Source organism: Schistocerca cancellata, chromosome 4 (assembly GCF_023864275.1).
Source record: "Schistocerca cancellata isolate TAMUIC-IGC-003103 chromosome 4, iqSchCanc2.1, whole genome shotgun sequence".
NCBI lineage: Eukaryota > Metazoa > Arthropoda > Insecta > Orthoptera > Acrididae > Schistocerca > Schistocerca cancellata.
The window spans coordinates 401,620,351-401,632,860 of NC_064629.1; the positions used below are offsets into that span (position 1 = coordinate 401,620,351).

The 12,510-nt window shown below is 45.2% G+C and overlaps 1 protein-coding gene across 1 annotated transcript; it reads right to left on the reverse strand.

The window, feature by feature from the left end:
- Window positions 1-4,574: 4,574 nt before the first annotated feature.
- LOC126184222 (toll-like receptor 6) lies at window positions 4,575-9,720 on the reverse strand. Its single transcript, XM_049926589.1, has 5 exons — window positions 8,163-9,720; window positions 6,496-7,955; window positions 5,943-6,444; window positions 5,782-5,900; window positions 4,575-5,673 (listed from the first exon to the last, which is right to left on the reverse strand). The coding sequence occupies exons 1-5, from the start codon at window positions 9,550-9,552 to the stop codon at window positions 5,407-5,409; spliced, it is 3,738 nt and encodes a 1,245-aa protein (XP_049782546.1). The 5' UTR covers window positions 9,553-9,720; the 3' UTR covers window positions 4,575-5,406.
- Between the last annotated feature and the right edge of the window lie 2,790 nt (window positions 9,721-12,510).

The following is a 12,510-nucleotide window of genomic DNA, read 5'->3' on the forward strand; positions in this document are numbered from 1 at the left end:
TAAATGAAATTATTCTTTAAACGATTTCGACGATTCCCTCGTTTAAGAATTCTTATAAATTCAAAACACATTTCATAGAGTATTTTGTATCATATACATGAACTGAGCTATGTGGAAATCCTTTTGTCGAAATACTTGCAATTTCGAGGAGCGTGATAGTTATCCTGATAACAGTAATGAAAACAGTACTTCTTATTTATAGCCCGCAGTTAATCAGTCATTAGATTAAAATTATTAATCAAATATGGACGTGGATAGGTAAAGTTCACTAAACTACTCAGTTTGATTATTGTGTTCTCTGTTCCTTAACTAATTTACCTTTCTACGTTTCACGTCAGAAACTCTCTGGAGAACAAAAATTAATAGTGGGCGTGAGTCTCGCTGTTTTTCAGGGCTTCCTGAGTCATGAAGGTGTACAGGTTTTTTTCTTTTATTTTATCGCTTTTGCATGCGATACGATGTTTATAAGACCGATAAGCGTTTTGATAGTCGCTGTTCCGTAGCACATAGGTATTATCCCCATTTGACTGTGATGAGAGAGTCTGATGCCACTGATCCTGGTCACCTGGGTAAACTCAATCTCCACATAAGTACTTGAGTGCAACGAGAGGAGCGACTTGAGTTAAATAGGTATCCCCTTCCCGGGGAAAGACGTTTCCCTTGTCGGCTCGTGTATGCCAGTAGCCTAACTGGACAAATTTATACGTGAAACGACGTGCTTGTCTGCATCCTTTTTAGGGAGGCATAGACCTCAGTGGTGAAGATACTCTAATGAGTTAACTGCAATGAATTGCTGCTTCGAGAATTGGAAAAAAATTCATAAATCGGTCGACGTGAGTCAGTACATGATTAGATTATTGTTGGCACCAGTCATCTTAAAACTGAGCACAGTGAGCAGTCTTAACACAAAACCAGGTTTTGGTTATCAAACGACTGGAAGTTTCAGTGTAATCATAAACGTTTGAGAATTCAACATGACAATATACTATGGGTGTATAACTCTATTACAGGAACTCAAATAACACACATACCTTCTAAATATCTGAACATGAAATATAGTAGCGCTAAATTACTAGCATATAACAAACTTTTAATCAACCAAAGACACAGTCACTGAATACACCCTATCACAAAATCCAGACTTTGAAAATAATAACGAATTAGACTGTTTAATTAAAATGAATCAGAAAGGAAGCCTTTCCTTAGGTCCAATGCAGACTGCTTTTGAAATATAAAGTTGTGGAAAAAGTAAGATTCCAACTCTGAAGAACATATATTAACACAGATTTTTATGTCTCAGATACGGTGTTCATCTTTGTATGCAACACAAATACCGTCTATGACACGAGCACTGAGAGATAAAGCAAAATTTCACGTGGTGTCATCTGACAAGAAACACATAGTATGAGGCCAATATTTTCATTCAAATTTTCTCAGTAGCTGAAATTTGTTGAAGCTTTTACGAAGTCTATGATCACGATCATGAAATATTTATGCAGTTTCCTACTTAAGTGAAATTACAGATGACAAAATGGGACTTTCATCAAGTTTAAAATCATATTCGAAGGTCCTAGTTCAACGAAATTATTTTATGATGTACTAATCTGAAACGTTTAATTCACAGAAAATATCATTGGTAGAAAAGCAGTATCTATTCTGTACGATAACGTGACATGAAATTAAAACTGGTAATGAATGTCTTTCAAAATCCACACTCAATAATTCACCACGAATATTCTGATCCAAAGATAAATCTGGGAAATACATTCGAATCCTCCAGTAGAATTTACACTCAGTAACTTCTTGTGGGATATTTTGCAAGTTACCAGGATTTCTGGATGGAAGTAACTCCATAAAATGCCAAAGTGACGGCAAAATTTTATATTGCATTTACTGTGTACTTTTTTTTTTTTTTACTCCTTTCTTTCAGGACACTACGAGCTTCAGAAGTACTAGGTTTCTGCTTCAAGCAGTTGCTAACCAGTGTAAGTTTCACCTGAATCTGAAATGAGGTCTCTAGTAAGTAACTCTACACAGTCAATAACACGAAATTCTACGAAACGTCGGTTTCATTTAGAATTAAAAATTCCAGAATTAGCCCGTTTTTCCTGGCGACCACTCAGTAGTTACTGTTAACTGAAATAATAAAATCAGTTTAAGAACGAAGTAACTCTTTTACAGAAGAAAGCACAGCTTCCTTCAAGCAGGCAACAGTATAAGCACATCCAAAATAAATTCAAAAATGGCTATGACAAGTTAAAAACAGTTGCAGTTCACACTCCTCCTTATTATGCTTCAAAAATATTTGTAATAATCCACAACCAGCCACAAACGTTTTGTAAAAGCTTTTATTGTCTAGACATAATTAGTATCACCAGATGACTACATCTATACTTACAACGTTCTTTCGTGATGTGTTAAATTTTACCGGTTCCTGTGACAACATAATTGTGCTTTTAAAAATGCTGAAGTTATTATGGTGCCTCTGAAGGCAGGGAATAAGTTGCTGGCGATTTACAATGCTGACACGCCAAAAGTTGTCAAAACACAGTGAAAATAAAGAACTCCTGGAAAACGAATGCTCAGAATATCTCGAACACACTAGACGGTCAAAAGAAATATTCGGCAAAGAAGTATTTGAATTCTTTGAAAATATTTGACAACAGTTATTTAGAGAAACACATTTTTGGGCATGAATATGACACTGTTAGAAAAGCAAACATAACGAATCAATATCATGAAACCGACAATGATAGGAAGGGGTTGCACAGCCATAAGTTAATTTCAGTATTATCTTCACGACAGAATAGGAGACACTGCATGCACTCAAAGGCCGCTCATGACGGCAAGATATGCAAGGCATTAGCGTCTAAACAGAAACAACTAGTTAATACCAGTCGCCACATTATAAATTTATATTGCTGTGTTCAAGCTAGCTATAAATTTTAAAAAAATCCAATAAATTACAAATGAGCAACTGTCAGGGAAGAACATCAGCTTTTGGCTTCATAGTTTTTGATTTCAAAGTTAAGCTATTTCTAAACAGTACATGACGAACAGCGACTAAAGCATACAGTTTCTTTTTCTCAGTTACAAAGAGTGGAAACCGGAAAGGATTTCCTATTGAATAAATGAGCAAGAGGCAAACGAAGCTTAAAATTGGGCGTCAATTGAACTGCAAGTTAATTATAAATATCATAGAGGAGAACGGAATCAACGCTGTTGTATTCAAAGATACTCACATTTACCAAAGCAAAAGTCATGTCTTGTAAAGTTTTAGTTAAGTGATAACGTGTTAAATAGAGACGTCTTGCCGTTAATCATGTGTTTGACGCCCATAGCTCAATACAAATTGCCTTCCCTGCGCATAAGCGCTTCCATTGTTATAGTGACGCTCACATGAATAAGCTGCTTAATGAGGAAAGGTATTATGATGGTTGGCTTCCTTTTTCTCTGTAGCATGTAAAAGTGATGATATAATATGAATAAGCAGTCTACCCGATGCCACGAGTAAACTCTCAATAATTAAACACAAATAAACCAGGCACTTGCGGCAGCAAATTAAACAAAAATATGCGGAATGAAGTACTGCGATTTAGAGATGTTGATACCCCGCGGAGTGTTTTTGTTAATTTCAGAAAAAAGAATCTGCGTGAATACTGAATTACATTACTTTTTTATAGTACGAAATTCAACTGAACTGTCGTACGCTATGCGCTCAGTGGAAATATTTAAAATGTCAAAATGCTGTAAATAAAGAGGTGCGTCTGAGAATCTTCCAGTAATAGTCTTCCAGTAGAGCATTTTGTACTGTTTTTCTCTTCGACAAAACCTGCATGAGTTGTGTGAAAATATATTCGATCATTGCAATAACAATATTTCGTAGCGTAAGCCTTATGACTCATTCACCTTACTTTCTTCGAGAATCGCATTTTGCTTTGCAGTCACCTACAACAAAATTTAATGTAATTTCGGTGAAAATATTCTATTATTAGTACCACAATCATTTTAAAGCGAATAATGCGCTAAGTAGAAAAATAACATTCATTCTGTAACAGCCGTGTAAAAGAAGCGACAGTTTTATAATTAAGAAATGACATATGAGGCCTTACGTATTATTAGCACGAAAAAGTAATCACAAACAAGTGAACAGGAAATATATGTGGAGACTGGTGCTGAAATTGAAAAATTTCTACAGAAATAACGAAATCTCTAGTAAGAAAATTTTGACGAACATTGCGGCTAGTTTCTACAGACCATTTATCGTTCCAGAAACTATTTTACGATAACATGGCCACACCTAAGCAAAGCTCTAAAAATTAACATAAGAAAATTATGGCAGGCTCAGAAATTAATCTCTCTGCCGGCTGCGTTTATTTTCCAAAATACGGTGAACTAAGAAAAAGAAAAAGTACGTAGAAAACGATCTATACATGCGACGTGCGACAGTGAGAAACAAAATAATAACGAACAACAAAATAAATATGTAACAGGTTTCGAAGGAAAATAATTTTTGGAAGAAAACGATAGTTTAAAAAATGGTAACAAAATAATAAATTATTATTTTACGTTGCATTGTCAGTACAGTTGTTATCACAGTCATCAGGCATACAGCAGGACAACTAGAAAATAATACACGGTAGACTGATGTCTCCTCAGGAAGGGAACTACAAGCAAATACCAGTGCAAAAAAATTATTACACATAATTAAATAAGGACATCGACATTAATTCTCTCAAGATGCCTGACAGAAGGAAAGCGAGGCGCAAACACGAGTCTAATTTTTAAAAATAAAAGCTGAGATTTGATATCGGTAATTTAACAAAAAAGTCACACGAGTTTAAAATTACGATTCTCACAGAAGGTAAAACCGTTCTCGATCTCAAAATGCAAATTGCAGTTTTACGGGTATTTTAAGTTTCGGGAGAAATAAAGTCTATCGAAAGCGCACAGAAGTAAAAACATATTTTTAATAAAGTAGCGGCAAATTACACCGAAGTAAAGATTGCACCTCGCGCGCACCGTCCCGTATTCGGTTTACGACCTTCTGTTAGGCTAACATCTCGAAATCTTACAACAAATATTTGGTTTCAGATATAAGACTTAGAATAAACACACACAAATTGTAGCTTACGGCAAAGTACATCGTAAATCGTCGTTATAACAGACACTTCCACGGTACACGTCCTTTCGTAACAGTGAACGATTACGACAAAATCGTACAATTTCACACGTACCTTGACTCTCAGTCGCGAGAGGGATGACCAGAGTTTCTGCCCAGAATGCGCGGGTGACGAGCAATGCGATATGCACAGTCTTTGTCCTTTATAAGGTAAATGCAAAGTTTATAATACTGTGAAGTGTAATGCGCAACGCGCGGCGCAGCGCTGCGCGGCGGGGCGCGGCTTACACGAAATACGTCCTGCCGTTGGCGCCGACGGCGCGCAGCGGCAGCGTGTCCGGGATGCTGCTGTACACGTGCACGGTCTGCTCGCCACCGGCGTCGTCGATCTGCATGTAGCTGTGCCGGTGCAGGCCCGGCCCGTACTCCTCCTCGTCCTCCTCCTCGTGGTCGGTGGTGCGCTGCGACGAGTTCTCCGACACGTACGTCGACTGTGTCGGCGTCGTGGTCGGCGTGTGGCGCAGGGCGTGCAGGTGCGGGTGCGGCTGCGGCTGCTGCTGCTGCGGAGCCGACGGCGCGAGCTGGCGCCGGGCGGCGGCCTGCGGCGGCGGCTGCTGCTGCTGGCCGTGGACGCGCGGCTCGGGCGCTGTGGGCGCGGCCGTGTAGCGCGCGACGGGGCGAACGCCTGCGGCGGCGGCGGCGGCGGCGGCGGCGGCGGCGGCAGTGGCGGCGGTCTTACCCTGTCGCTGGCGGCCGGTGGCGACGGGGCCCGCCGCGGCTGCGGGTGCGCCGGAGGTGGCGGCGGGCAGCGGCCGGCCGCCGCGGCGCCGCACGTCGGGCATGGCGTACCACAGGCGGTCCCAGCAGCGGCGGTCGCCCCACGCGATGGGCACGCAGCCGCGCAGCAGTGGCCGCAGGTCGGGGCTGGGCTCGCACTTGACGAGCACGACGAGGCGGCCCGGGTTCTGTTCGGCGGACAGCACGGCGCCCAGCGCGCGCCGGAAGTCCGGCCGCGTCCACTCGCAGTCGATGAAGCAGCGCGACATCACCACCAGCAGGCGCCGCGACGCCTCCGCGGCGCTCGCCACGCTGTCCGCCAGGTACACCGACTCGGGGTCTACCTGGATGTCCCGGTAGTGCAGACACACGGCGTACCCGCGCTGCTCCAGCTCGGCCGCCAGCAGGCGCTCCGCGAAGTCCTCGTCGCCGACGCTGTACACGATGTAGGCGTCGTACAGTCGCTCTCGGTCGTCGTCGCGGTCGGCGGTGGGCGCCGTCCCGAAGAGGCGCACGCCGTAGCGCGAGTGCACCCAGAAGCGGACCTCGTGGCGGAAGCGGTAGCCCAGGGCGGCGGCAGCGGCTAGCAGGAGCGCGGCGACGGCGGCGGCGAGGAAAGGTGCGTAGGTGGCGAAGGCCGAGCCGGCCGCCCCGTCCGCCGGGCCGCGCTGCACCACGGAGGAGGGCGCGGCGTCGTTGCCGCGGCGCGGCCGGTCGCAGCGGAGCAGCGCGTCAGCCACGCTGCCCCCCGCGGCGCACGCGAGGCGCTCGAGCGTGTCCCGGTGCGCCCAGGCGCGGAGGCGCACCGCGCTCTCGCAGTCGCAGCGCCACACGTTGCCCGCGCCGCCCACCGTGAGCCGCGTCTGCGTGCCCTCCGCCAGCTGCTCCCACGGCCTGAAGTCTTCCAGCCGGTTCCCTTCCAGGCGCAGCACCCCCAGGTGCGGCATGTCCGCGAACGTCGCGTTGCCCACACTCGAGATCTCGTTGTTCTCCAGATACAGTTCGTTCAAGGTGCTCATTTTCTCGAACTCGTAACCGTGGAGTTCCCGGATGCGATTGTTCTCCAAATGCAACACCCGCAGAGACGTCACACCGTTGAATGTCTTGTTGTTGATGTTTTGGATATTGCTATTGTTGAGAAACAACACCTCGAGTTTTTTCTTGCCGATGAAGACGTGACTCGGCAATTCCCCGATATCGTTTCCGTCGAGATATATCTCGGTCGCGTCCATAGGTATCCTGTGCGGCACGTGCTTGTAGCCGGCATTTGCGCAGTCCACGATGTTACTGGCCCAAGCCGTATCGTGGTAACACGTGCAGTTCTCGGGGCAAGCCATCTCGCAGTCACAAGCATCGAAGTCGCAGCAGTGGCACAGGGCGAAGCAGTGCATTTCGTACGTGCAGACGAAGTGTAACGGATCCACCTCCATCAGTGGCTTCGTCTTTAAGCCTCTAGAGAAAACCAGCGTGCACACGATTGTTTCCAAGTCCAGTATTACGGGATGCCGGCGCAGGTAGCCCAGGTGGTTGATACGCTGCAGCCACTCCATGTCGCAGTCGCACACGAAAGGGTTGCCACCGATATAGAACTGTGGCAGCTCTCTCTCCTCCGGCAACGGATTCACTGTCAGTGCGCTCATGTCCATCTTCTCTATGTTGTTGGCATACAGCACGACTCTGCTGAGATTCGTCTTCTTAATAAACGTATTCGGTGCGACAGTAGTGATCCGATTGTTATTTAAGAACACGACTTCCACACTGTCTGGCAACGACGATTCGCCAATTTCCGTTATGTAGTTGAAACTGGCATCTATCATTAGAAGTCGGAGGGTACTGCCAGTTTCGTAGTAATTTCGTAGTTCCTTTAATTTGTTCTTATGCAAGTCGAGCCACTGAAGACTGTGGGGTACGAAGGAATAGTCGAACCACTCGATACGGTTGTTGGAGACGTTCAGCCATATCAGTCCTGGCAGATGAGACACGATGCCGCTAATGTCCGTCAGCTGATTCCCGTCCAGACGCAGCATCCGGAGAAGCGGGTTGTTGGCGAACGAACCTGCTTCAACAAAGCGAATATTGTTATTGGCCACATTCAAAAAGTGAACCCGCGGTAAACTAGAAAACGTGTCTCTCGGCAAATTTTCCAGGTTATTGTTCATGAGTCTTAGAGCGTATAATTCCCCTAGCCCATCGAACGAATTATTAGACACATTAACTATGCTGTTACTCCCTATATCCAGAAAACGAAGGAAATGCAACTTACCGAGGGCGGCAGGAACCACCGTGAGGAGATTGTTGCTCAGTCCTAAGTCCTGCAGGTGAGTGCAGTTCTCGAAGGCCCGTTGGTGAATGGCAGTCAGCTTGTTGTTGTCCAGGTAGAGCTGGTTGACGACGAACAGCCCGCTGAAATAATAGTAGTCGACGTGTGCGAGTTTGTTGTGGCTCAGCGTGAGCACGTGCAGGTTGCTCAGGGCGCTGAACGCGCCCTCCGTTATCGTTTCAATTCCGTTGTGCTCCAAATTCAGAACTTGTAGACTGTACACGTCAGTGAAAACGTGCGGATCGACGCGGGCGATGTTGTTATAACCCAGATTAAGCACGACGAGACGAACGAGCCCGCTGAAAGTATTCCTGTTGATCCAAGAAGAAGTGAGGTAGTTGTGCGACAGGTCCAGGACAGTTAACTGATCTAGTCCCTCTAACAGCCCCGGTGCCAGCACGCTGATGGAGTTATTTCTCAAATAAAGCTCTCGCAGACCCCGAGTAGGCTGGAACACCTCGGGAGGAAGCGCCTCCAACTCGTTACTAGACGCATTCAGTACTTGCAGTTTATTTACTCCACTGAAAGCGCTGTCGCCCAGCGAAGTAATAGCGTTGTTCTGCAAGTACAGCTCTCGTAGCGAACGGAGATTTGTCAGTCCGTTGTCAGGAACACAGGGAATGTCATTGTGGGAGAGGTCCAGGAATTCTAGCACCAAGCTACACGTCTTGCCAGCAGACGCGGAGAAGTCCAGTTCTAACATGTCTTGCAACCTGTTGTGCGACATATTGAGTCGAGACAGTGAAAACAGTGGGCAAAAGAGTTCGTCCGGCAGCTTCCATATGTTATTGTGCGAGAGGTCGAGGCTGCGAAGTTCTGACAGGCCGAGGAAGGTCTCCTGGTCGAATTCGAGCGCCGTCGCCGCAAGCCACTCCCTGATGTACGTACGCACCGTCAAATTTCGTAGGTCCCTCAGCGACGAAAAGGCGGCCCGTGGCAGTTTTAGGATCTTGCAAGTCTCGATGCTGAGCTCTCGGAGGCGACGTAGCTGTGACAGGAAGCCACGGCCGGTGTGATCGGGTAGACCATCTCCCGACACTTTACTCTCGTAGAAAAGCACGTCGCTGCACTCGATACGTAGCGACTGGACCTTGTCTATCTGTGGTAGTGTCAGGTTCTCTATTACGCTTTGCATCCCGTCGATAGTGCGTAGCTGACAATCTAGTCTGACTGCGTCTTCATCCTTTCCGTGTCCCACGTCGTAAGGAGACGTACGTTCCCAACCGCAGCCTTTACGAACGTCCTCGTGCTCACTAGCGATGCTTCGCGCTTGCACATCAAAAAGCAATGATACTGCAACAATAGCTAAACAAATTCGGCTGCACACGCTCATTCTCGGTAGGGGTGGTGTCCTCGGAACGAACAGAAGCTTACATCACTTACAGAGACTTGGGACACACACGATGACTGCCGGCCAAGTGCGGACCCGGCTCGGACGTACGCACGCGACGACGCCAAGCGCAGGCACGCAGCAGGCTCCACACACACTACACCGCGGTCGGCAAAGCCAAGACTGAAGTGACTCCGCCTCTGGCGCGCGGCCTTATCCCCCCACCACTGTGTCGCACGGCTGCCGCCAGATGTCAGGCGAGGGCGGGGAGCGAGGCGGCAGTGGTGGGGGCACGGCACGGTGGGAGGAGCAACTGTTGCATCTGGCCGCGCATACTGCAAACCAATTATAGCTCTTCACCTGCGCTCGCAGCTCAAACACGTACACTCAAACGGCAACAGACGTACAGAAAACCAGAAACTCTGTAGTGGCGAAAGTGTCGCTCCCAGAGGCGGTTTATCCGTATAGCACGTGCTACGGGCCCCACAGCCGCACTGTCATTTCCTTTTTCTGGGGAAAATTATTCGCCGTCTGTTTTGAATTGAAAATAATAACACTATTTAGGATTATGTGCGTGTGCTTTTGCAGCATTTTTAAATCGTAGAAAAAATATATTTCTGGCATAAAATCTAGCGAATTTTCGAACGTTTGAAGAATACATTCAACGTAATTGTATTTTATTATACCACATTTTACGTTTTAAAAACCGGCAATTTATCTACATGTTCTGTTCCACTCTGGCCTTCTGCCTGTTATTACGAACTTGCACCAAAATTTTGTAGACGGAGAGTGTTCATTTTACGTTGTTAGCAAAGCTCGGCAGAAAATCGTTTACGATATACCGTTGCCATTGCACCAAACGGCGTAGTGCTCTCAGAAGCAACCAAAACACTCCCGAAGTCCGACGGCTATTTGTTTAAAATAAACTGAGTGAACACTAAGAGCTGTTTTTGCCATCCTGTTTTATGAGTTGAGGCTCACTGTGTCTTTACAATATAACTATTTACCATGGTTCAAAGCATTTCTGTAAAATATTCGTACATGCTTTAACGTTTAACCCATTCAGATGCGCCGTATTTCTCAGTGCAGTAAGCACAAAGTCATCAGACTTTCCCACCCGGTGTGCCGCAGCACAGAACTATGGAGTGTCTCGTCAAAGTCTATCCCATACAGAGGTCTAAGTTAATAATTTGTTTTTGACATGGCTGTAGTAATTCATTATTAATTTCGAGACAGTCTCTATATGTCAACTTTTTGAATACAGCAGTGCCTCGTCTCAGACAATAAAATTTTACTCGGTTATCGTGAAATTCGCATCAAACATATGAAAATTCTGATTTCGTGCTGTGTTTTCTTATCTTATTTGGAGAACAGTCTCGAAAACAAGTGTCCATTGTAGGTGTTATGAGATTGCAATTCCAAGGGCAATGCTGTGTTCAGACTGTAGAGCAAAATGCCTTTTTAAAGAAGTCGGCTGGTTGCTGTTGCTTCACTGGTAAACATTTTCAGTTAGGCACGAAATGAAAACCATTAAAACCATCTACAAATAATGAAGGTAATGGGTAACTGTTGATTACTGGCCACTGGAAAGTGCGGTCACATTGCAGTGTCGTTGGAATCTAAGGTACTTTCGATAATGTTGTGTGTCACAAGTTGAGTCAAGAATCGGAAATGTTATTTTTCCCCTGATACGAATTTCAATGTCATTATTTATTATTTTACATCCTCTTATATACAACATTTAACTTGAAATCTATATTAGTCGCCCACAATATTAGAGCACGTGGAAGTGAGGGCTATTCGATTGGCTTATCGTGAGGTTTTATCGTGAAATTTTACCAGGAAACTCTGAACCATTTGATAGTATATGCACGAATGTCTTGAAATCACTCGGAGTGCGATGCGTTTACTATAACGTCAGCGAGTGTTTCCGATAACGGCCACGGGATGCCTAATGCCATAACGTCGTGGTGGGGAGTAGTACGCACGTACGCATATGCATTTGTGTTACCACTGTTTTAAATTATATGTGTTCGCGTATTGTGTAGGATGGTAACGCTTTGTGAACTTCATTCTGCACCATACGATATTTCAGACAACTGAAACTAACCTAAAGTAAGCACGCAAGGTTTTTAACAGGCACAACATACTTAAAAGCCGTTGCTTCAACGGTAATTTGCATTATTTTTGCAGTATAGTGAAAAAATGGGACAATCTGTTTCGTCTATACGCCCACAGGAGGTTTGGGGACGATAACGTCTATCTCACTGGAAAGAAATAACGATTTTACAATACACTGTATTTCTGATAATACAGTTTCTCCTCCGTGACAAACGGATTCCTTTTTCTTTTGTGCTCTATGCTGCTTCCTTGTTGAGACAGTGCTCCCATATCATTCTTTTTGTGACATAAAGTGATAAATTAGTGCCCACGTCTTTTCTTTCGAGTCATATTGTAGTGCCGTCTTCGGATTTATTAGCCGTCGAATCACTAATAGCCTAATCGTAATTACATATAAACGTAGGCTTTCGCGACCACTGTCACATTCAACAAAATTTTTCCGGATTTTTGGCCGCATTGTCAATATACCAAAAACGTCGGTAATTTTAGATACTGACAATGCGGTCACAAATCCGGAAAAATTTTATTGAATATAATGGTAATTATGTTTGTCTTGCTTTCGAGGAGAAAACGGCAAGTGCTATCACCCGATTTCCCAGGAATTTCGCTAAGTGGAAGACGAGTCAAATTAAGGTAACACTGTGTAGGCTTGTCCAGAGATACTAGACCGTTTCTGAAAAAACGTCGGTCAAACTTTTACATGTATTTTCGTGGTATTTTATGTGCCTTTTACCGCGTGCTAGCCTGAGACGAAACGGTGGTTCAGTAGTTAACGTTGAGTTACTTAATTCTGCGGTCCGTATTCGAAACCCGATTATTGTTTTTATTTCCTTTATTTTA